We start from the raw sequence: 26,004 nt of genomic DNA, 5'->3' as shown, positions 1-26,004 counted from the left end.
CAACGATGTTTGTTTTATTGCAGCCTCCAAATGCAGCATACTTATAAAAACTTACTGTTCTATTGCAAACAGTAATCAGTTTATATGTGGCAGTTATATATGTTTTCTTTGTCTGTTGTGGTTTGGAACTACAAATTGGAACTTTTGACAAAGAAGCTTGGTAGATACAGTCTAGAAAAACTTCAGTATTGAAAGATGTACTATCCCTACAGCAAGTTTCAGAGAGAATAGACTATGACCTCCAGATATCAGACCCTGATATGCCGGCCTATTTCCCATTTGGATTGGGATTTTCAAGGAGCCATTGAAAACTTGTTGGAGGTTAGGCTCTGAATTCCACAGAGTTGAATGTTATGGTAGGAGAAACTTGAGCTGTTGCAGCTGAATTACTGAGATATATGAAGCAGTCATCCTCTATATGAACTTCTGTTATGAAGTAAAGTTTTTGAAAGCGGGTGTGAAAAGGAAATCATCATTTATTATCCAGTGTAAAAATACAGGTCTAGCTTTTAGGTCACACACAAGAACTGCCTCAGAATATCTCTGAGATGCTGTTTACTTAACATTCTTTAGAGAAAGAATATAGAAGTTTTTAATTGTTACCTTCTTTGACTTTTAAAATTATGATTATTCTTATTAAGGATGACTTAGAGTCAGACTGCAGGCTGTTATCCAGAGGTTGAATCCTGAGTGAAAAACCCATTACAGTAATTTTTAGTCTAAGTTATGCCTGGAGTTATGCCTTCTGTTTGTATGTGTTCTGATACTTCTGTTGGAATTCTGCCAAATGCTGTAAAGGAAAATCTCTGTATCTTACTCAGTGTACTTTAATGCCCATTTGAACATTTTTTTTTCCTTGTAAAATAACAACTAACTGAAGCTGAACATGCAAACTTCAGGAGGTAGATAAATGCTATGAAACCCTTCACATACATGGTAGAGTCATTTGTAAGATCTCATTTTACTGATGTAAATATAAAAGTATATGAAACACTAATTTTTCCTCTAATCTTCTTGTATTTTTAGCATAACTGAGGCAGATGATTCAAAGTGTGGCACAGTATTCCAAGATCTGAAGAAATCTGATAGCTTTTTGGGAAGCAGTGATCAGACAGAGGGTGAGAAGGGACTTCATGTTTCTAGATCTTTGTGTGTGCTAGGAATCTACAATGACACAAGTTTTGAGATTAGCACTTTGAGTGTGTCTTCAGGAAAACACTCACCTTAGCACTTATAAACATTATCAGTGAATCTGAACATTATCAATGCCTTGGGGACCTGTTGTCTTTTATATGAAGCTTACATATGACAAAATGTCATTGAGTGGAATGCCCATTTCATGTACTTTTACTTACTTTTATTTACACAGATGTGTCTGTTGGAAAAACTCCCCAAATCCTAACTGCTACATGTGGTTTTCTTGTGTTCATCCAGTAGATGTTCTAGTGGCATGCTTTAGTAGGGAGGGGGAAGGGGGACAGTCATACTGAGTCAGGTCCATGCAACATAACAAGCTTAGCTGGGCAGAGAGGGGAGCTTTAGAAAATGCTTACGACTCCTTAGGTGTTACTGAAGAAGTTGAGAATTGATTGAAGGATGACTATGCAACAGATAGATTGGTCTTCTTTTTTCACTTACCAGAACTAAAACAAAACTAGGCAGTAAAATAAATAAAATGTATTAAAATAAAAAATAGTATTGTCAATAAAATTATTTACAAATTCTGGGGAAGGGAATTGTACAGAAATCTAGAAACTGAATTGCATTTGGATTTAAATGGGCATTTTTAACTATTCATCAAAAGGGTTTTCACAAACAGGTAAAAAAGAATAGTCTTTACCTCTCTCCTAGTAATTCCTCCACTTCCCTATTCTATCCACTGAAATACTTTTTAAAATATAGATAGCAAAATGAACAGTGGGTCAAATGATTTGTTAATCAAGATAGTTTTGCCTTTTCATGACAAACTTGGTTACAGGACACCATTTCAGGGCAGTCATTGAGGTTATATTAGTGGATTGTTTATTTGTACTTCTTCAGTGTGGGTTTTGCTTTTTTCCTGGCCTACAATGTGATTGAAGGTTTACAAAACATTCCATCTTTCAGTAACTGAACTTAAAACTGAGCTGGGACTGGTAAATCCCATTATTATAACAAAACCATCACCCTTTCTAGGCTTGGTGTATTCATAGACAGGTTGTATTTGGTTGCTGTTGTATCAGTATTTCTTTTTTTTTTTTCAAGATAGTTCAGCCAAGTTTCAGCACTTAAACTTCATGAATTCTGTTTTGAGCAAAGTTAAACCGTGTGTTCTTTACCTAACGGCTTGTACCCTTACATTTTTAACTTTTATGGCAAAACATAAATTTGTAAGTTTGCACTTGACTGCTGTCATTCTATGTTACAATTTTCCATTTTGGCTCAGAATGATTGCAGATGTAGAGCCAGACTTTCCCATGGGGTATGTGATCTCTTTGCACCAGTAATTTAGGTCCATTTGACTCTAAGGTGGCATATCTAAGCCCTGGAGAGTTGCTCAAGTGAAAAGGGAGACATCTGGCAGGTGTAAAAGCTTCTGTCAGCATCATACCAACCTTTGACTGTCGCCTCAGTCCCTTAAGGTTGGTAGTAGCCGTTATAACTGCAAAGAAGTCCCATCATAGCTCAAGGGAGTGAGTCCTGTAGGAGTAGAAGGTTTAACATCTGTGTCCTCTTTGGCTGTATCAAGTATTCTTGCCTTCTATGTATGGAATAAAAGCTTCAAGACTTATGGATGGAAAAAAACTCAAAAGCTAAGCTTTTTACTAATGCGTGCACAGGTCTGACATATTTAACTTTTGTTTTCAAACTTCTGTACTATGCTTTGTTTAAATGCTTGTTGTATATGCACAGACATATTTTGTAATTTTCAGAAATGTATTGACCAAAGCTTAATAGTTCTGAAATGTCCTTAACCTTTATCATTTTACAATGTGTCACTGAGAAAAAGAAAGCACAGAGCCAAAATAAGCACCTAACACTGCTGTTAGAGGGCATAGATAGTCTCATAACTGTATTTTGTATGTGTAGTGTTTAAGTTCAACAATGCATGCATCACAGCACATGACCATTATTTCTTTCCCCCCCATACACCCTCTTTAGGAGAAGGGGAAGCAACCTTTGATGTGAAGGCTGAGCCTATGATAAATACATCATTAGCTGAAACGGATTTTGATGAGTCACCTTCGGATAATTTCAAAAAAGAATTGAGGCTGCAGAATACTATCCCTATAGACAAACAGGGGCAATGTTTACAAAGCAATGGCTGTTGTATTGGTCCAGGCTTTACAGAAGAAAATAAAGAGCCAGAGGAAGAGACCATAATAAAGATAGCTGGAAACAGCTACCTTGTGTCTCCCAATCTACCTGACTTTAATAGCTGTAGTCCTGGTTGGAGCAGTGCATTTTATGGAGCTGAATGTTTTGGTTCGGAAGTTCATAGTTACATGAAAAACCTTGGAAAGCAGAAATCAAGTGAGTCACAAAATATAGATGCTAAAAAAGTGGTGAGTACATTGATTTAAAATCATTAAGATACCTCTTTACTTGCTGGTTAAAAGTATGATAATATTTATTGTGTTATAGTGAGTTGAAACCCACTTTCTTCTTTTAAATACTGACTCTTAAGTGTTTTCAAATCCTCAAAATTTGTGATATCTTATCAATAAAGCAGAGTAAGGGTAGTACTCCAAAATAAAGAGCACTGACATGAAATTGATGATGACTGACCTACAACGCATCTTCTCTTCCTGAAGTTGACCGGAAAAGTACCATCTGCCATATGCACCAACCCCATTGTGGTAATATTATCGAAACGAGCTAAGAATGGCTATGACGGGTGTGCATCACAAGCTCTTAAGAGGTCTTCCTTGTCATGTGCTTTGAGCCCTTTTCCTTGGTCATGGTGAATTCCGTGACAGCTTCTCACCATTTGTCAGCAGAATGGCAGTTATTTGCTCACATCTTCTCTTGGAGATGGCTAATCATCATGATGAATGTGACCTTGTGCCTTTTAAGCATCTTGAGGAGCATGGGGGAGCATGGGTAGGGGGGTGGGTTGTTTTAGATTAGCAAGGTCTTCTATTCCCTTAAAGATCATATTGATCACGTTTACTTAATTTTTACATTTGTGCATCTATCTATAACAAGCCTCAGTTTTTAAATATTTTTGTAAATATTTCAAGTCCAAAGCCACAGAGTAAGGATAATATATGAAACTGTAAAAATCTATATAGTTGGAGCTGGTTCATGGGAAGGAAAAGGAAAAATTCAAGTCAATGAGTTATTACTTGAAGACCTATTAGTATAGGGACATCTGGAATCTTTTTGTGTCCCTGAGAATGGTTAGTTCTCTAGTTTGTGTATCGTTATTGTTTCTGCCAGATACGTGTTTAACAAAGATGAAGCAGGAGTTGCACTGCTGTTGTGGATTTCATTACTGTGGGCAGGTAGTTGAATTTGCTGCTTTATTTTTTAAGGGAGCTTGACAAAGTAGAACTGAACAGCTGAGAACACGATCTAGACTTCTTTGTTTCCAGATAGGCAGTTTAAATCCCAATGGATCTACTTACATTCTTTTTTTTTTTTAAGGACTGTGACCTCACTTCAGTTTTCAGTAAAAAAACATAACTTTTTCTGTTATTAGGCAAGTTAAAGCCTGAATCATTGAGGATGTTCTTTTTTTTTTTTTTTGCTTCTTAATGTTCAGGTGTAAGTCTATAGGAGAAAATAGCATGAGAAACTTGATCTACTATTGGGTTGTGTAAAAATAAATAAATAAATAAATAAATAAGTTTTCAGGACTGTCACTCTCAAAAATTTCCATCTACTCAAAAATTCCTATTTCTAATCCTATAGGGGTGTTTAATCCTGTGTAAGCATGCCAGCTAGCGAAAAATGGGCTTGCATAATCTCCCTTACTTGAAGGACTAATTCTTGACTGAAGAACAGATTTTCACGAGTAAGGAGTTTTCATAAGCATCTAAATAGATTTTTCTGTTTCAACAAGCAGTCTTTTTTACCTTGAGATTTTACAGACTACTCAGCAATTTAGTTTGATTCAAAAGGATGAATTATCTTCTGAGTTCTTGGCAATTGTTTTCCCTACTTAACAGGCATACAGCAAAAATTAAGCAAGGTTTATGGTGCTTACAGCCTTCTTTTGAATTTGCTTATGAAATTAATGCATACTATTATACGTTGCTACGACATGCACTAGTGCATAAGAACTTGGCTAACCCAACAATCACACAGGAGGCTGGGGGTGGAAATAGTCATGAGGTATCTCTGTGGAAAATTATATTGTGTTCGTGCACAGTACATTCCACTGGAGGAAGATTACTATTGATACAAAGTGCAATTTGTTCAGTTTAGCAATTAGTAAACAATTCATTTAGAGAGCAAGAGAACGCACGTTCCAATAGCTGAAAAAGATGCATGCTACTCTGAGGATAAGTGAACTAATCTTCCTTGTGTTATCTAAAATTAGTGCGAAATCTTAATAGCTAGACAAAAAATAAACTCTAATCTTATTCCGTCTCAGTAATGCAGAAATAATGTATGTGATCTGGACTGCACATGAGGCCAGATGAACAAGAATAAAATCATTATTTGCAGACAATAGAAGCTTGGTATCTTATATAAATAGTCTTCCTAATTTCTGGGATCCCTTTGCGTCCAAGTTACAAGGAATACAATTATAAACTGTCATCTTCAATTATGAAGTCAAATTCAGTTTATATTCCACCATTCTCTTCAGAGAAGAAGGTTAATAGAAGATTACTCTTTTACAGCATAGAAAGTTTTTTAATACATTCCAAAAGAAAAGTTAATTTTCACAAAAAAGCATGTATGTGCAGATACATACTGTTGTACTGTTTATACAAAAAAGTCTTGGTATACTGGAATATTCAGGTATATAATCTTAAAAATATTTTTAATAATATTGTATTAAATGTTTTTTTTTTTTTTATTAAAAATGCTTTTGAAGTGTCTTCTTACTACAAATTCAACAGAGTCTAGTTTAAAATACCAGTTACTTTTTGGTCTCATGACTATTTTTATTTCTTTCACTACCATAGCATCAACAACTTTAAGCTTTCTACTGGAGTTACTACAACACTGACTTTCTGTGAAACTGGGATTCTTCCAAATGTGTTTAAAATAAAAACTTACAGAATGATAATGCTCCAATTGCAGCAATCTTGAACATGTAACCTAGGCAAAGAAAACCTTCCTAAAATCCTGCTGTTTTTCCAAACTCCATCAGTCATGACAATTTCTGAAATAAACTATTAGCAATATTGTTGAAATGAGATGAACTGTTACAAATTTTAACTGGTCAATATATATAAGAAAGGGAAAAAATATGAAAATGAAATTTATTTTTCTGCTATTGCAGCAGTCAGGAGACAATCATTCTTACCTGTAAGACAATCAGTTATCAACATGTAGGTGATAAGCAGCTCTACCCAGCTTCCTTCTGCTGTCTCTTCTGCCCGATTCATCAAACCAAACACTACAACTGTGAAAATGTATAGCATGATTTTAATCTCCATACCAGCATCTGACAAAGACCAGTTGTATCTCATTTTGAACAACATGGATGTTGCTGGTACCATTGATAGGAGTAGTATTTAACATTTATAAGTCCTCGTGTATTGTTGTACTTGGATGCAGCCAACAGCTGTATTTGTACAGCAAAATGTTTTCAGCTAGTTTTCTTTCACAATATGAATATTTATACGTGTTGTACTTGGAATACATGTTATTTAGAAAATAAATGTGGTTGTTAGTCATTGGCATTTATGGAGTTTTAACACTGTTAATGTATAAACAATGAATAAGAGCTGTGCAAATTCCAAGGGAATGTTGCACTGTGTGAACCAAAATACTGAGAATATAAAATATTTTGCCCCAGGTCTCTGACAGATTTTTAAGAAGTCAGCAATAAAGTTGAGCTGATTTACAGCTTTGTGGTAAAGTGTGCTAAAGCAGTGTTTGGGAGTTGATATTTCAGAGAGTGGATGTTTAAAGATAGACATTTGAGCTTGACTACATTTGTCCTGACTTAGTGGCTCTACCCTTTCATAGGGATAGGTCTTCTTGGTCAGTTCAGGTGTAGTCTGCAACTGGAACTGAGTACTAAACAAGAGTCTAACCACACAACAAATTACAGTTTTGGAGACATATACATCTCATTAATACACTTATCTCCCCAATGAAAATATTCATATGATTCAAATGTTTCTTTGTTCCCCTTCTAAAACTAAATGCAATTAAATTTATTTAGTTTTTCTAATTTTGTACACCTGTAAGTAGGTTTGAGAACATGCAGGTTCTGAGAAACTCTGACTGCCAGAACATATAATTATGTTTATGACAGAATTAAATATTCTGCCATAAAAATAATTAACTTTTCTATTTTTCTACTGGAACCTGTTGGATATTGTCTGCACCTTAGATAGGTTGTGATTTATTAAGATGCAAAACCCAAAACATTTGTTATATGATGACAATATTAACAATTGGATTAATCAAGCTATTATGATTCAAAAAAAAAAAATGGTAATATGTACTCTTATGTTTGAAAGGAATGTGAAATAGCTAGCATTAAAAAAATAAAATATCTATGGATCAAGGTAACACTTTCAAATGTTGTAAAAATAATGCTTTACTGTGTAGGTGCTTATCAGATAGTTCATTGTGTTTCTTAAGGTCAGCAAAGGTTACTCTACATTTAGAAAAGTTAGTCCTTAGGCAAGCAAGTATATGTCCCCTGCCTCCCATCACCTCTAGTCTAGGAGCTGCTGATTTTGCACCCTCATAGAGAGTGCATCCAGGCAAACCAAGTCCTTGCAGCAGAGCAAGAAGGGAAGGCAGCTACCAGGGCTCCCATTTCTCCGGGTTGATGTCCAATCTGCCCTCACAATGAGAAGAGCTTTTTTTCTGTAGTCTGATAAGCTGGTTTCAGTTCTCCTGCAGCCCTAAGCCTTCACCCTTAGCCTTTGCCCTTTTCCTCTTTGCCCGCACTAGGTTTCAGTTGTCCCCCAGATCTCATAAGCTACTTGTAAGAGTCTCCAAGAAACTTCAGTGCACCCAAGCTGTGACTATGAGGTTTCTAGTGCAAGTTTTGCATATTCTGGCCACAGTTTTCCCTTTCCATTCCTTTTCTCTTTTCCTTTCCCTTCTGCCAATATTCTGCATCCTTTGGTGGAGCCACCTTTCAGCATGTAATAAACTTACACTTCAAGGACAGATTGGAATTTGCAATTTTCCCAAGTAAACAAAGTCACTCTATCATTACTTTGTTCCATAGACTAAGGGATGTTCTGTAGAAAAGTGTCCTGACAAATTAAATATACTTCAGAGGGAGCGGAACAATTGAATGTATAGCTTCATCAAAAATGTTTATATTCTAGACCTACCTAAAATGGAAGATGTTGTGGAATAGACTGGGAATTTGCTACTGACTTCATTGCTACTCACCTGAAGTTATTTAGGGAACAAACCACTTCTGTCTACCAGATTCCAAACATCAGAAAATGGCCACTCTTTCTGATTCCCTTTGTGTTTGGAGTCTCTTAATCAACTTGGTTTCACTTTAATTGACAAAACAAAAGCAAACCTTTAAGTAAAAGCAAGCAGTTTCCAATTCGGAATCTGGATAATAGCTTTTCTGTGCTTTCACTATTCTCTATGTGATGCCTGTGTGGTGGTAAGTCTTTTAAAAATCCACAGGGCTTTTGTGACTTGCTGCTAATGAACTATGTTGTTAAACATTTTGAGCTTTTCTGAAAAACAGTGACAGGTTTTTCTCAAACTCAAATTAATTTCTAGTAAGTCCATCCCATTAAAGCTAACCTATTTACCAATCTGTTGTTTGATATGTTAGCTCTGAGCTATGTGTTTTCTGATCACTCTGCTTGTGGGAGTTCTGTCTGCTGCATTCAGTGAACTTACTCCATTTAAAATGCTGTTTCATGTAACTGGGTCACTGGTAGTTAGCTTAGGACCCAAGTGCAAAGCCACCACTTTTATAAAACACAACACACATCAGGTTTGTTGTTTCATAATACATCAGAAGCTGAACCCAAAGTGGATGGCCCATTTTCGTTGGTTGGTAAAATAATGAAACCTTTGATATGCAAACAAATATAAATGTTTACATTAAATTTGATGTTATTGTGAGAAGCCTGATATACTTTTGTTTCTATTCATTGCTTAAGTTATATAATTCTATAGAAATTTAGTTTATTTTTTCAATTATGTAAAATGCATAAACATAAAATATGTAAGCTGAACTTCAAAAATTGATATGTTCTTTATTTATAGAGCAGCTGTCCTGTCTGCCTTCTGACCTGGTTGTATACTATAATGTAATTATACTTGTTTGGAAACCATTGCTTTCAGTCAAACATTCAGTTCTTGCTGCAAATATAGGTCAGCCACTTAACAGAGCATTTCTGGGGTCTGCACTGATTTCAGAACCCATCACTTTTAATTCTGGATGACTTCTGAGAGTAACTGTTAAAAATGCTCTTGAAATCAACCAGATAAGTGCAATTATAACTAAAGGCCTATTTATATAAACAGATTCAGGCAAACTTCAATGCAGTCTCGTCATACTCAAACCAGCTCCAGTTCTTAAGCTGCAGAACTGTGGCATAACTAATGCTTTTCTGGGGACAGGTGATGCCTGCTGTAACTTGCCTGTAAGCACTCATGTGAAAGGTAGTTTTTCCTGGTTAATATCATGTTCTTGTCTGTTTGGATGTTCTTTTTTTCATACAAAATAATTCTCTTCTAAAACTTCAGTTTCCTACTAGAACCTTGCATTTACCATTCTGATCAGAATTCTTTTTCTCTTTAAATAGGAATTAGAACAATTGCTAATGATGGAGACAAAAAATTACAGAAAGACCATAAAGTTTTACCAGAAACTATTGCAGAAAGAAAGAAGAAGCAAAGGTAAGATTACAGCAACTTGCCAGTAATGAAATGGGTGCATAGTGCTTGTAAGGATTTTTTTTCTGTAAATCAGAATCATTGATGTTCTTGTGCTGTATGTTTTAAATCTAAAGGTCCTGAAACTAAATCTATGTTGCCCAAATTGAGAGCACAGCTACAGGAGATGAAATCAAAAGTACAGTTTCTTGAACTGGTGAAGAAATATGTGCAGGCAAGTCAGACTTTATTTTGCTTGTGTTTTGTTTGTCATTTCATTACTGCATCAGTGTAGTTGGCTGCTCAAGCCAGTATACAAAATGTGAAATGTTTTGTGTCAAAGTGCCAAATTAAGTAGGATCTAAAAGAATTATTAAAGTAAAGGTAATTGTTACTAGTATTGTTTAAAAAGGAAAAAAAGCAATTGTATGAAATGCAGTTTGGCTGTAAGATGAGTTGACTGCATTTTGTGTGGATTTTCTTCTTTATTTTCCTATGTTTTATTTTTTCATGGCTTTGCATCTTTGAACAGATCATGTATGCAGAGCAGTGGGGTGTGGAATCCTGTGTGCTGCCTACAGTCATTCACAACGGGAGAACTGACACTGTGGATGTGGCATCTACGGATGAGTCGTCATTGCTTCTTTACTATAACACAGAGAAACACCAGTGTAATAATCAAAGTGGAATAAGAGTTCTGCAGGCTGGTACACCACTTGGTTTAATGGCTTATTTATATTCTAGGTATAGTATATTTTGCACATCCTTAATTGGGAGTGGGTTAAGGCATAGCTGCTAATTCAGGAAAAAATAGCCTCTGTGATAAATCCTAGTTACTCAACATTGCATAAATTCTCCTGTCTTGTCACAAGTTTAATGTTATTTCTATGAACACTTATTTACAGAAATGGGCATGGAAATGGCAAAAGACAGTCTGATAAGAAATAAGCCAAACTGCTAAGTTTCGATTTGATTAAAACTCAAAGCATTTGATAATAAATCAAGAACTAATAACTTTAAACTTTTTTATCCTTTACTTATTTGAGGTTTTCCTCTGATAGTTGTCATGGAGTCAAGGCTTTATGTTACTGCCAGCAGTATAACAATTCTTCAGAACATATAATTTGATAATTCTTATTAATAGGGTCTGGATGTGAAAACATATAGGTTCTGTTTTACAGATTATTGCCCCAGTCCTTGTGACTGGCCAAGATGCAGGCTTATCTCAGGGCTTAAATGGGGACAAAGATGTCCTTTAACTTTAAACTAGGATGAGGGCAGTGTTGGTTTAAGGTACCTGAGCTATAATAGTATGCAGGATGGAAACTGCCTGAGAGACTCCATCAGACTTGTGCCACTGTAGAGGGAGCAACTTCCTCCCAGCTACTTGTCCCAGCTCATCCTGACTCTGAGACCCAGTTACTTATCCCAAGTGCTGCTTTTCATGGTAGTTAATATTTTGCACAAAGTGAAAAAATTGTTTTTGAATTAGAGCTTCCACATTTATCAAACCCAGAACTTCGTGGTTAGCCATAAGCCATCAGGGAGACATGACAATTAACTTGTGTTGAGAGCTTGAGAGTGTGTGTGTGTACAGATAAAAAAATAGAACGCACTAATTTTTAATGCGTGTGTAATAAGTATATTCTGTTGTTAAAGCAACTACTGCTCTAGTTAGAGCTACAGGAAATATTTTCTTGATTGAAGCATCTACATTTTATGCTGTTATTATAATAAAAAGCTTTTAAAACAACATGAAGTGAGATGCTAGAAAAAAGAAAATTAAATATGTTCTTCCATACTATTTAGAAAATAACTTTTGATAATAATAGAAATGTCAAAGTGGGTCTTAACAAAATTGCAAGCAGAGGAACTTTTTTTTAAAACAAATTGTGCTTTCAGTGTTGGCAGTCACAATATTTGATGTACAAAAATAAAATAAAAAGGAATCAAGGTTTTATGTGGAGCTTGAGAATTTAAAATCCCTACTAATTCTTGGTATTTTGGGAATTTTTTTTGCTCTTGCTGTACTCTAATGCAAGAAGAAATTATGTTCTTGCTTTTCTGAAGTTTTTCTTGTGCTTCACAGAAATGCATTTTTAGAAGGTTATGTACAGCAGTTTCTCTACACATTTCGCTATTTCTGCACACAAGAAGAATTTTTGCAGTTTCTTCTTGATAGAATCAGCAGCACTTTATCCAGGTACAGTAATTCCCTGTGAAAAATATTATCAAAGCACAATTGACTTTTCCCCCCCAATGGCAAATAGCTGTTTCTGAAAAGAACTACTTAATTAAATTGAATTTTGATGTTTGTTTTTGTAAGACTCTCTTGACAAGTGAGAGTGAAACTAGAGCAAGTGCTATGTTTGACAACGTGCTTACTTCTTTTTTCTTCTGAATCCAAGTCTTACTTTTGCTAGTTGTTCAGTGATGGGTTGTAAGTACAACCACGGCTTTGTTTCCATAGAGCCATGGATTCTAGAGACGTGAAACACAAGAATTTAAAATAGTACAGTCAATACCAAATAATACTTGTGGGCTTTTCAACACTTATTTTTAAATTGGAATTGGATATCAATTTTGGTGAAATAAGTGCCTTTTTCTTCTCACCAGTGCAACCCTGGATCCTTCCACATCACTTACCAAAATATGTAACCGCAGTTTCTACATCCTGCAGGCTTGGATTGAAGACTGCTACAGTGTAGACTTTGCAACAAATACTGATCTTTTGTGTACCCTAAAAGAATTTATTTCTTCCAAGGTAAGTCAGAATTTCAGTAGAAGCTTTAAGAAAAAAAAAAAAAAAATCAATTGTAGTCAGTTAGGGTATATGTAAGATTGTTATTACAAAAAACTGTCCTGGTTACAATTAAAGTAAAAAAAAAATGCCATCTTTGACAGCTATGTTCAATATGTCTGGTTTTGGACAGACATGAATCTCCCAACTGTATTGTGTCTTGATTATAATTGATGGGAAATTGAGTTCAATATTCTGTTAACCTGTTTTGCATTTACAGGTTGCTCCATTAAATGGATACAGTGAGCGCTTGTTGTCATTGCTTGAGGATGCTTCTGCCAAGAAAAGTGGCAGTGCTCATCAGTGCTCTAGCATGAACAAATGTGAAGAGGAGGGCGAGGAGGACAGAAAAACATTACATTCTCTATGTAAAAAGCTCTCAGAAGATGTTTCCAGAAAGGCATGTCTTTTCTTCAGACTGCAGTATATGGAGAACATTTCCATATTTTATTTTCTGACAAAGACCAGAGTATCCAGCTGGGAGTCTACACCCTAATTTAGTAAAATTTATGTACCTGCATTTTAAATTTTCTCTTGAAAGTATCTAAGGCCTAAACAGTTCTATAACTGGAAGTCATCTTAAGCCTTAATTGCACCCTGTCACCTGTTTCAGTAATAACAGATCACATAATCCAAATTTTGAAGAGTTGAACTCTTCATCCTTGATACTGCCATGTGACTCATAGTTACTAGGAAACATTTTCCCCCTTGTCAAACATTAATACTTCTTATTAGGCATATATCTTTGTAAGTCTACAAATATAGGAAAATAGTGGGGGGTAAGGGGCTTCCTGCTAGAACTTCAAAGCTTGTAGCAAAAACTTGTCTGAACTTTTGTCTGTATTTACTTGTTCATATAGTGTGCTAGTGAAAAGTAACCCTAGAAGCTGGAGCCTGCTGTAGGCTTTTCCTGAAAAAAGATCTCTCTACAGAGTGACCAAAATGACATGTGGAAGTCAACTGTATCAATAACATGCAGGTTGAATTTAGAATCAGCCTCTTGATAAAGGTGCAGAATTCCATGGGGTATACTGGGGATTCAACCAATAAAGGGCAAGCAGAATAGAGAAAACATGAACTTCTTTTGTTGTCACTGCATCATAATGATACTGGAAGGTAGAAGAAGGGAAAAGAATGGAAAAATCAACATTTCTTTGGAAAGAGCTGTTTGATTCTAAGCAAAAAGAGTACAAGAAATAGTAAGAGATAGTAAGAAGTAAAACATAAAATATAAAACTTCAGAATACAAACTATTTTATGGCAGCAAGCTTGACTACACAGAAGTTTTGATTGTTGATTGAGACTTGGTAACCTCCTGCTCAGACTCATCAACGGTACGTGTTATATTAGCTTAAAATAGCAATGTTGAATAACCCAATTACTGTCTGGGCTAACCTTGAAGATTAGCTCAAGAGGTTTGCATCCACGAAGGTGTTTCTCTAACAAAATATTCCAGAAAGTTAAATCAAGGGGAGACATAATTTTTGCTTTAGAGAAGTTGTAGCTTTACATATTTTTTTCTACAGAACTTTAACTGGAAACTTGCCAAAGGTATGGGACCAATTGCACAGCATCAGAGAGAGCGACTGTACACTATTTCATCAGTTTTGCCAAAGCCATGCTACAACAGTTTTACAGAAGAATTCCCAGTCTCCTTTGCTAAAGCAGATGAAGTGGGACCATATCTCTTAATAGAATACAGTGTGCAGCAGCTTTGTTGTCAGCTGACATTACTGCAACAGGTACAAAAGACTAGGTTTACTTGAAAGTACAAATAATATCTATCTTCTTACTTTATACTCAGCCTCCTTTCTCTACCATTTCCCAACCCTGTTTCAAGCTTATTTCATACTATTTCTTAAGACTTTGAATTCAGATAATCTGTTTTTCTCTTGAAATCTCTACAGTAAAATTTAGAATGGCTAATTCTATTCTTAGGCTGTGATCCCTCCGATAAATTTGCTGAAGGTGAGGGAGTGGAGGGGAAACCTCTGTCATTTTTATCCCCGGGCATTTTTGAAGAACTGCTAGATCTAACAACAGATATATCTTGTTCTTTTTGTTTAGGAAGTATTTCATAAATGTCATCCAGTACACTTTCTAAATTCAAGAGCTCTTGGTGTTAAAGACAAATGTGCTGCTGTCCAAAAGTAAGTTGCTTATTTTAACTGCCCTTCTATTCTGTTGATGCATGATAACTTCCTGCGTTACACCTTCAATACATCCAGGAAGAGAGAAACATTTTAAATACTTAATATGTTTTCGATGGACTAGATCGTCTGTTTACATAAATTTTTGAATTTCAGGAGATTTTACACATGTGTACGTATATTTACCTATGTATGTATGTGTATGTGGTAGGTCACGTTTGCAAGGTGATTTCTTTGAAATCTAAAGTGGGTCAGACCAAAATATTTCTGAAGACTTGTGTAAGGGGAGTTGCTTCAGAGGTTTTATTTTTGTCAGAAAAAATTGTAATGGTTTCCGCAACAGGCTACTTGATAATGCCTCTGTGTGTGTGTATAAAACCTCAGCGACCATTACAGAATCACAGAATAGATGAGGCTGGAAAAGACCTCTCAAGATCATGTAGTCCAACACCCCTGCCTTGAGCAAGGTCAGCTAGAGCAAGTTGCCGGGGATTGTGTGCAGTGGGGTTCTGAATGTGGATGGAGACTCCATAACCTCTCTGTGCAGTGTTCCTTTTGTACTGTTAGGTAGATGAAGTATCAGTATTCACAGATACGTAAGAATTTTTGCTATAGTTATCAGAGTGGTTACCAACCTATTTAAATTACTTGGTCAATGGTAATTAATGTTTTCATCCAGCCACATGGACCTAATTATATTTGATTATGGTCTATTTCTTACATACTCAGTGGATTCAGCTAGCTTCTAGTTAGTACTTGTTAATTGCACTACCTGTAGTAGACTTTTCTGTCTAACGATAGGGAATGAAGATCTAAAGCAACTCATCTTTCACAGATTGTTAGATGACAGAGGCTAAATCAGCTGGTTTGTACGGATTTGGGGTTCAGGCATGGGAAACAAACTGTGTGTTACCACTAGGTATCAGGCTCAATTTCTTACATGGCTGCAGTTTTTAATGAGTTTGGATTTCTGGCTGTTATTTTGTGTCAGATTGTACGGTTTGTTTTATTCAGTAACAAGTGGTGAAGGTGTCTTTATGTACAGAAATGTATGCTGCATATGCCTAATCGCATATAAGTATCTTGTAATTATAAGGAAGAAAAAGTAACAGTAGCTCACTATGTACTTTGTAAAAGATTATAAAATCAAGACTGCAAGCACTGCAAAATTATTTTAAATGGTTAGAAGTTGGCATCTTCGCACTCAAGATTTTCTCTGAAAATCCAAAGTCAGCATGAATTATTTTTGCCTTTTTTTCCATTCTCTCCATAGAGCTGTTTCTACTGAGACAGTTTCACTTAAAGTCTGTAATCTGTTTCTGTCAAAGTGCATACAAGACCAGTACCTTCTACAGTTATTAAGAAATGCAGACAATATCAGCACCTGGGTTGCTGCTGAAATTGTAACATGTCACACATCTAAGGTTTGTCATTGTTTTATTGTATTATTAATTATGAAATGGTTATTTATTTGTTATTGTATATGAGTTGCCATGTAGCAAAGCTGCAAGAAATACCCTGAAATACACCTGTGAGTGGGCAGTTAACAATTTGGTTTGTTGTCACAAGGAGGCTCTTGGATGTCTTGGATGTTTTGTAGTAGCAGGTGTCAAAACCTAATAGAATGTAAGAAATGGGTTGCCTGAGGAGAATAGATGTCAGACTTTAACAAGGACACCGCGGTGACAGAAAAGAGAAAACTTTGTGTTGGAGGAAAATGTTACTACAGTCAACAATTTTGATAACAAATTCAAAAAGAATATGCATCTCTCTCTCTTCCTTCTCATTTAATTTTATTACGTAGATTTATGTAGATTTACTATATATATTTAATATATCTCAATATTTTTTTATATATATATTATATCTTAATATTTTTTTCAGCTGCAGGTGAGCTTGTTATCAAAATTTCTTCTTATAGCAAAATGCTGCTATGAACAAAGAAATTTTGCTACTGCAATGCAAATCCTAGCAGGCTTGGAAAATCTTATTGTACGACAGTTACCAGTAAGTTTGGGACTCTGTTCTGTAACTATTTTGCTTAACATAATCTTGTTCCAATATGGACATTAATGTGAAAAACAAAAATGTATTTTGTTTTATTGTAAGGCCTGGAAAATTATACCTGCAAAAGTAGCTGAAATAATGGAAGAACTCAAGGCTGTTGAGGTATAGTATAAAGTCTTTAATGTAAAAATACTTCTTTGGGGTTGGATAAGATGCAAGATCTGCTTATATGGGTATCTCTGCAGGGTGAAAGCCATAATTATTACTTTGCATTGTGAAGGAGATTTTAATTCGATTTAAAATTGTTGACTCCTGATCTGAGAGGTTTACATTAATTTTTCATCTCAGTATTTCTCAAAAATGTATCCTGTGTGACTAAAAATCAAGAAAGAAATTTAAAAGCAAGCTAGGACACTGGATACACTTTGTCTGATGATTTCTGCAGGAGCTTTGTGGCTGTAATCTGTTTTGAAAAATCTTAAATGTTTATTTTATCACAGGCATTCTCTTACTGATCTATCCAATTTTGAATCATAGAGTTAAGTTCTAGAATGTAATTTTGACTGTTATTTAGAACAATGAAAAATTATGTATGAAGTATCTTTTGATTAAAGTTATTCCTTTTTTCTGTACTTTAAAATGTTTGCCACTAGATTAATTCATAACGTTGTCTTCAACTTCAATGCCGAAAGTTAAAATTCATGATAAATAAATACATAGCGCTAAACACATGAAGTGGAGAACTTCTTGTAAAACCTGCCCCAATACTTAACGTGAGATTTATCTGTGTGCATTTTTAAACTAGGTGTTTTTAAAAAGTGACAGCTTGTGCTTGATGGAAGGAGAAAGATTCAAAACACTTCCAACAATTCCATCAGCCCATGTTTTGGCTATGCATGTCCAACAACTTGAAACTGGAGGATTCACAATGACAAATGGAGCTCACAAGTGGACTAAACTTAGGTAACTATTTTGATTATGTATGTATGTCACCTAACTTTTTAAAATAGAATATTGTCTAGTGGGGTAATGCGAGCTAATGCAACATATCACAGTTAACACTTTCAATAGTTTCAGTCATTTTGACATCTAACTAAAGGAACATATACTACAGAACAGAATGCTCAATACCTTTGAATTTCCTTTAACGTTTGGGGGGGGGGGGTGTTTGGTTTTCTATCAGCAGCAAAACAAACTAATCTTTTTTTACCATATTCTCTTTCAAGAAATATTGCAAAAGTTGTGAGCCAAGTTCATGCATTTCAAGAGAATCCTTATACATATACACCAGATTTCAAGCTGCAGACTTACCTCAGACAAAGAATAACTCGTTTTAAAGATGCAGACATTTCTGCCTTGGCAGCTGACAACTGTGCCAACTTCCATCAGATACCAGCAGAAAAACATTCTCGAAAAATTCAGGACACACTGCGCAGAATGAAGGCAACATTTCAGTAATTATTTACATTTCATCTATTCTATTCCAGGTGTAGATTGTAAAACCGGATTAAGTTGACTTCATCTCCTGGACTAATTCCCAAGCAAATACTTAAGTGAAGAGACTTAAAATATTATCTCAAGTTGAAATCATTATATTTCTTAATGTGGAATTATAAAATGCTGAGTATATTGAAATTTGAATCCCTGGCAACTGGATGACAGATCAAAAGAATAAAAAAAAAGTAACGAGAAAGTATAGATGAAAAGGATGATTAATTTTGTCACTGTTCTTTAGCATAAAAAAATAATTAGCCCACAAGCAAATATCTAAAAAATACTGCAGAAATAAGTTAAAATTACAGCTTCTGTTGCAAAGTTGGCCTAGGAGAGTTCAAAATATAGTTCATTAAATGTTGAATATATTTTTATATAAACATAGTACACTTGTATCCTATCACAGCGTGCATATAATTCAGGGACACAGGTCCTCTGCTATCCTTTGACTGTTGGTGTGTCTTGCTTTTTTTTTTTGTGTATTATGAAAACTATAATTTACTTAAATAATTGGCCATCTTTTTCTTCAAGCATACTAAAGAAGGAGAGAAATGCCATGCTGCAGCTTTTTTTTGTTTTGGTTTTAATGTCATTGAAGTAACCTGTTTCCAAATGGCAGTAAGATCTGAATCTAAATATTACCACTTTGTTGTTCTGCTTCTGCCCTCATGGCCTTGTGAAAACAGTAAATGTGAAATTGCTTTTTTTTTTCCTGTATTTGGTACAAGAATCACTTTGTCAATTTGTGTACATATGTATGTATGCACATTTGATTATGGCTTTCACTCCTGAGGTTGCTTTTGTAGATTGCAGTGCTCCAGCAGCATGAAATAGAAGACAACTGTGAGAAATTTGGATCTGCAACTTGTAAAACTTTGGTGCTAACCTATTTATAGACCTTATACTTACAAGACCTTCTAAATGCAATGAAATGTGATGCTATTGCTAGAAAGTTTGTTGAGTTACCCAGGTTTATGCAAGGCCAAAATATTAAGGCTACAAATTAGTTACAAATATAAGTATTTCTACCAGAGGGAACAACAGTAATATTGGAAGAGAAATGGGGAAGGGCAAGAAACAGCTAAAATGACCTATATCTGAAAGTAATTTGCTAGAACTATGTTTAAAAAAAATAAAAAAGAAAATGTTGTGAGAGATGTGAAGGGCAGATGTGAACTGACTGTCTTGGCATGTTTTAGTGATGGAGGAAGATAATGATGTAAGAAATGGGAATGTGCACATCTCTAGTATTTTGCAAATTGTACTATTGTATTTGACAGAAATGGATGTGCACATGTTAAATTGTAGATTTTTCAATGCTTAAGAGGAAAGCAGGCCACCTGCTTCTCATCTTTCTCAGTCAAACACAAGGTATGTCCGTACTTTTCATTAAATACCTCAGTTAGTTTTTCATACTAATATATTAATACCAGACTAACTTTTGTGCTCTTATTGGTTTAAAAACTGGAGAACTCAGTCCTCAACAAGGTTTTCTTGCATTTGTTCTTCTTTTAAGATGATTTATTTTGTTATTTACCATATGTAGGTTTAGTATATCATTAGTTGTAGTATTCTGACTTCCCCTTAAGGAAATAAAATGTGTTGCTATTTCTCTAAAAATTGCCGAATGTGAAAACATTTAATCTTTACCTGCTATCTTTATATAATACAATGATTTAAGAATGTTAATGATAACGTTATCTTCAGACACATATTTCACATATTTGATCTATATGCATTTATTTTAAAGAATTGTTTTTATTAGTAGTTATTTGTTTTTTCTCGATTAAAAATTACCATTCACTTCAAGCCACGCCTTGCCTTTGAAAGACAGTAAAATTTAAAGTAGCATAAGCTTTACTAATGTAAAGAACTCCACAAAACTTGCTAATCACATGATCTTAATAAATTCATTTTATATAGTTGCCAGTCAGACTGTTGAAATTTCTTTTGTGGATTTACTTATCATTTATATTTGCACTCATGATAATTAGCTTATATTTCTTACAGTTTTACCAAGATTTAAAGCAACTGCTACATCTAGAAAATATTATGTTTGTTCTATGACAATAACTGGTGCTATACAAGAATTTAAAAATCATCTCACATCCTCTGTATAATGCTTCAGTGTATCAGACCTTATATTGCTATAAATGCATAGTATTGAGTTATGGTACTACTTTAGGGTGTTTTCGTCAATCAGATATTTAAGATTTTGTATTTAGACACCACCTCACAACAATAACAAAAAATGTAAATAGCTATTGAAAAAAAAAATTACTCTTTTACAAGGAAACTGGTTTGCTTTTGTCCATGAACACTGGTGTATGCACATCTTATGTGACACAGGTTTCAGAATAAAGTTATGTCTAGCATATAACTGTACTGCTTATTTATGTCTAACAAGCAGGAAGGGTTGGGCTAAAGTTTTCTCTCTTTGTGGGGAATGTGCTTTTAAAGGAAAACACAGGACAAAACATGTCAAAGAAGCAAGTTCAGTTGTATCTAGTTGGCAAAAAATTACTGGCATCAGTAATTGCATTGCATAAATGAGGGACTGTGCAGTCTGGCCCCATGTTTCCATTCCAATACCAAATTAGAATATTTGGAAAAAAAATTGAGTTTGTTCTTTAAGCCAGAATTGCCACCAGCTGTCCTAGTTTTTCATTTTTTCCATACTTCCCTCATCTTGTTTTTATGTTGTTTATTTTTCAAACAGTGACCCATGGAGTTTCTGAAATGAAGTCTGCTCCTTGGGAGCCTTTCCAGTTGCTCTGTGCATTGGTGCTCTTTCTGTGTCCCTTTGCAGATGTCTGTCCCCAGGATCCCTGGGTTTTTCAGGCCTCCTGCTAGAGAGCTGGGAACTGTGTCCTAGTTACACTAGCTGCATTTGAAAGCAGGTTTCCAGCTCCAACACCTCCAGAAGCCTGCCAGGAAACGGGGATGAATTCACTTGGATCCTATGAACTAGTCCATGGAAGCCCAAACCAAGAAGCTGGAAAATATTTCATGAATCAACACTGATTCATGATTCTGACAAATTTTTTTCCTTGGAAATTTTTCAGCCACTTCTGAACTTTGCTCTTATGTTTTTCTACGTTCTTCCTTTATGTATTGGATCAGTTTCACAAGCACTGCTGAGACTCATAACTTCTGTGAGTACTGTCTGTGATTTGCATAGGATTACAATTTTAGGAAATCTGTTTCTAAATAAAAAAATTAATAAACTACAGTTTGAAAGGAGGGCAGCTAGCAATAATTTTTCAGCATATGGTTAATTGTTTCAATCCTTGATATTACGATGAGAGAGAGAGTGCAGATAAATTATTTTTTCTCCCTCATACTTGCTTTAAATACAAACCAAAGCATATCAGCATTTAAATTACATATTGTGTTCTGTTTAGAGTTTTGGGGTTTTTTTTTTTCCAGAAAATCTTTTTTCTCAAAACATGCTTTATAAATAATTATTTTAAAATACATGTTGAGCTTTAGAAGGAGTCTCAAAGCATTGGAAATGCAGGTTTGAACAGTATTTGAAAACTCAAGCCCCATAAATCAAGCTTAATTGAGTGGTCATCTTTGGGATTTGCCTTACTAACAGGTTTTCTTCACCTGTAAATATTTTTTGTCTTCGTTTAGTTATCAAATATATTAATATTATAAATGTAAGAAATTTTTAGATAGTCATTTTAACTGCCCCCGCTACAATTAGCATTATAAAAGTTTTTTTCCCAAGACATCTTGTAATTATTTTAAGTACCAATAAATGACTAATTTGTGGTAGAAGGTTCCACTGAGGTTTTTTATGTGATGTTGTACTCTGATAACTCTCTAAAATACATGTGAGAATGAACAATTCCACCTTCCCAATCTCTATTTAAAAATTCTTGCAGCAAAAAGTTTGAAGGACCTTTTTATGTGCCTGTTTATAATCTAGCAATGAGTGACAACAACGCCTGTAGACTAGAAACTTTGATTTGCAGAATCTTTTCCCTTGCTTTGCAGAGAGAAGCTCTTTAGTTTCTTCTGTTGCAGTGTTTGAAGAAGGCTTTTAGCTATTATGTGAAGGTTTTTTGTGAACAACCTAAAAGTATGCCAGGACAGCTTCTGCCTGGCGTTATTTTAGTGTGCTTCCTGTTCAGTGGTAGTTCAGTGTCTCACATGCAAGTGGAATTGGCAGTTGCCAAATTACATCAGGCCATTGTGGTAATCTAGTCTAGGATCTGGTCTTCGCATAATTTTGTTTATTCATTCTTGGTCTAATGTAAACGATGCTTTTGTAACTTGCCTAAAAGGCAGGAGTTGAATATCTGTCTCATAAATCTGTCCTGTGTTTTAGCTGTAAGGTTATTTTATTTCTTGAATCCTTCATTCTATTACTAGGGTTGGTCTTGTCGTTCTGATGTTGGCATTATGTAGGTGAAATACATACTGGTTTTAGATACTAAAATAGGTGCTGTATTTTAAACTGGTAGAACTCAACTGTCATAATGAAATTAAGAGCTTAGAGTACTGGACAATTTGAGTTGCCATTATCAAAGAAACATAATTTGGAAAGCTTGACTGGGCACAGGTGAGCCTGAGCATCGGACTCAGAATTAAAATCTCTGCAAATAGATGCTTATTTGTGATCATATCTCATACAGCTCATAAACAGTAACAGTAGTAAATTATTCACTTAAGTAACAGATACGCAATGAGGTTTTTTGCAAACAAGCTAGGGAAACAGGTCTAGAAAAAACTGATAAATGGCAGATCCAGCTTTGTTTGGATAACCACAGAGTGGCTGACAGTGGCTTGTTATGAAAATGCAAGGTTGTGTCCAGTAAGGCTCTGAAGAGGTCTGCCTGCATTTAGTATTACTTCATGCCTCCATTGATATGCTCTGGTTTTTGAAGATGACATAAATCTGTGGGGCTCTGCACGCGTGCTGAAGGAGATGATCAAAATTTAAAATTATCTTGACAACTTGGAAAAACAACACACAATAAAATAAGGTATGTGACACAAGACATATGTGAAGTTCCGGGATAATCAGCTGCACAAATGTAGACTAGGATTACTGTGTTTTTGTGGAAAAGGGAGGATAAAGAATAGTCACTTATGCTGGTGAAGCAGTGTCTTGATATCCCCTCAAGGTATCTCCTAGTTCTCTGTTTCTTGATGCAGGGAACTGAAAGGGCAAAAGGCTTGACAATAAAAGGCCAAAAAAGAACAGATGACTCCTGAGATGAGTATATAGATCCACAGACATCAGCAAAATAATTTTTCTCCATGAAGGTAAACTGCAGGACAAAGATAGGATACATCTGTTAAAGACCATTGTTGGGAATGCAAAATCCCCCAAATTAGTTTATTTAAATAAAAGATAATTGACCAAAAGACTGAAACCTAGAGAAAGATGTGGAGAACTGCAATAGGTCACCAAACATGTAAGATGAGATAGCTGACAAATTACTGAACATCTTAGGCTGCATCTAAAATTGCAAGGACAATGTATTTTGAAATGCCAACAATAGTCCCTCATTTTTAGTTTGTCCAGACCAAGGGACATATTGCAGTACCCCGTGCTTACCCATACCACCTGCTTATCCCTCTGATGATAGCCAGGATGTGCTTTGGTTGGAGCCTGCCATGGGGACAGTTTGGATGTAGCTTTGGGTGTCTAAGCTAGTGCTGGGAGCATGGGGAATAATACTAGACCTGTAGTACACAAAAGGTTGTTGCAATGTATTGGAGGGAACAAGCACATGCAGGAAGAAAGACAAGGGGAAAGAATACTAAAACATATGTCAAAAATTTATATAGTTGTTTTAGAATCTAAAGACAGGCCTACATAGTTTTTTCTGTGTTTCAATTAAAAGGGCTATGTGCCATAGTATGGGGTCTATAACTGATCATCAGCCAGAAACAGAGTGTGGAGACTTCATTTGTACAAACAGGCTACTATTTAAGATTTTACTGTGATTAATAGAGAGAAACTAGTTGAAAATCTGAAGGTAGAAAGCAATCAAGATGAAAGTTACCATGAGACAACAGAGTTCATGGTTCAAAGGAAAGAAAGTAATGAAAGAAGCAGAGTAACAACAGTGGGCTTCAAAAAGCAAACTTCAATAAACTCAAGGAATTGGTACATGAGGTCCTGGGGAAGGAATTCTAAAGCAAAGAGTTCAGGAGAGCTGAGAGTTTCTAAAAAGAGGTTTCTAAAACAGGCCATATTTTAAGTATAGCAACAGTCTGTCCTCACACAAAGGAAAGAAAACTGATAGAGCAGTGTGACTGTACTAGGGCCTCATCAATGACCTGAAAAAAATCAAAAAAGAATACTGAAAAAAGTAGGAACAAGAAGGCTGCATTGGCAAGAACAAATACAAAAGAACAGCACAGCAGGTTAGGAACAAAACTGGACAGACAAAATGCTATTGCCAGCAAGGTAAAAGCAAAACAATAAAAATGGATTCTTAAATAATTTTCTATTATACAATAATAAGAGTTCTCTGCTTACCAAGAGAGGTGAATAAATACCAGATGGTGCCAAAGCCTGCAGTGCTTGCTATTTCACTCCCTACCTTCTAAACAATGTGTATCATGATCAAAGTTGACCAGGAAACAGGAATGCAGGTCAGAATGGAAGACTATCAAGCTAATTAGATGTATTAGAACATTAAATTCCGATTAAATCTGTTCTATAATAAGAAGAAGCAAAACTGAAATAATCTTGGAATTATTATATTTTTTATTGAGGAAGAATGAGTGAGTTCCCAGAGAACCAGAAAATAATATTACTTATCAAAAGTGGGCAAGAGCACAGGAATGACTGGAAAGGCAAGGTAAAGAGAATGACTTGGGGAATCAGCCAGGCAAACTGATACCATAAGAGTTACTGAAAAAGCTGTCTAAAAATCTACAAGCACAGAGACTAATTTAAAAAGCTAACATGCACTTGTCCATAAAGTAATTTTAAAATAGCCTAATGGTCTCCTTTATCAGGGTAACTTTCCCAATAGATAAAAACAGAGCAGTATGTTGCATAAGTCAATAAACCCCTTGACAACAGATCCACCTGACCTGATTATATAGTAGGTTGCTAAGATCCAGATGATGGTCCCATAAAGTGGATACACAACTAGTTAATACATCATTTCAAGGGCAATTACGAGTGTTACATTGTGAAGATAAATTGAGCGGGATGTAGTAGGGGTAGGACTACCCATATGTTACGAGTGAAAAGCAGTGTGGATCCCTCAGGGACGAGGTGCAACACAGTGCGTGAAAGCTTTGGGTTTATTGAAAGAGTAGCAGCATTACCACGGTGGGAACTCTGGGGCAGCAGTGCTAATCAAATGGGGACCCGATGCAGTGGAGCCCTGCTTGGGAGTGAAGCTCAAGGGAAAGCACTGCAGGGGTGAGTAATAAAACATGCATTGATTAACATATCGTATATATGCAATGTCTTGTTTTGCTCATTAGGGAACTGATGTAATGCAAGTGCTGTTGTCCAAATTCTGAAATCCGCAGCTGGCCTTCACCTTGGCACCCTTGCAGATAGCGGGGAAAGTGAACTATCCT

The 26,004-nt window shown here is 35.4% G+C and overlaps 1 protein-coding gene across 3 annotated transcripts in view; it reads left to right on the top strand.

Moving 5' to 3' along the window:
- KNDC1 (kinase non-catalytic C-lobe domain containing 1) overlaps nucleotides 1-20,726 on the top strand; it is a 68,548-nt gene extending 47,822 nt beyond the window's left edge. Inside the window, exons 16-30 of one of the 3 annotated variants that reach the window (XM_087767062.1) lie at nucleotides 1,027-1,118; nucleotides 3,142-3,545; nucleotides 9,915-10,008; nucleotides 10,122-10,219; nucleotides 10,517-10,728; nucleotides 12,074-12,187; nucleotides 12,601-12,748; nucleotides 13,005-13,184; nucleotides 14,311-14,526; nucleotides 14,852-14,934; nucleotides 16,208-16,358; nucleotides 16,819-16,941; nucleotides 17,044-17,103; nucleotides 17,747-17,904; nucleotides 18,429-20,726. In XM_087767062.1, coding sequence (XP_087623188.1) covers nucleotides 1,027-1,118; nucleotides 3,142-3,545; nucleotides 9,915-10,008; nucleotides 10,122-10,219; nucleotides 10,517-10,728; nucleotides 12,074-12,187; nucleotides 12,601-12,748; nucleotides 13,005-13,184; nucleotides 14,311-14,526; nucleotides 14,852-14,934; nucleotides 16,208-16,358; nucleotides 16,819-16,941; nucleotides 17,044-17,103; nucleotides 17,747-17,904; nucleotides 18,429-18,441 — 2,146 coding nt within the window. In that variant the 3' untranslated portion in view covers nucleotides 18,442-20,726. Of the gene's footprint in view, nucleotides 1-1,026; nucleotides 1,119-3,141; nucleotides 3,546-9,914; nucleotides 10,009-10,121; nucleotides 10,220-10,516; nucleotides 10,729-12,073; nucleotides 12,188-12,600; nucleotides 12,749-13,004; nucleotides 13,185-14,310; nucleotides 14,527-14,851; nucleotides 14,935-16,207; nucleotides 16,359-16,818; nucleotides 16,942-17,043; nucleotides 17,104-17,746; nucleotides 17,905-18,167 lie in introns of all 3 variants that reach the window. The other 2 variants (XM_087767060.1, XM_087767061.1) reach the window with 2 other exon arrangements.
- Nucleotides 20,727-26,004: the final 5,278 nt, after the last annotated feature.

This window comes from Nipponia nippon, unplaced genomic scaffold (assembly GCF_047370975.1).
Source record: "Nipponia nippon isolate SJK-2023a ecotype South Korea unplaced genomic scaffold, ASM4737097v1 scaffold_3, whole genome shotgun sequence".
NCBI lineage: Eukaryota > Metazoa > Chordata > Aves > Pelecaniformes > Threskiornithidae > Nipponia > Nipponia nippon.
This window is presented reverse-complemented; position numbering and strand designations above follow the sequence as displayed.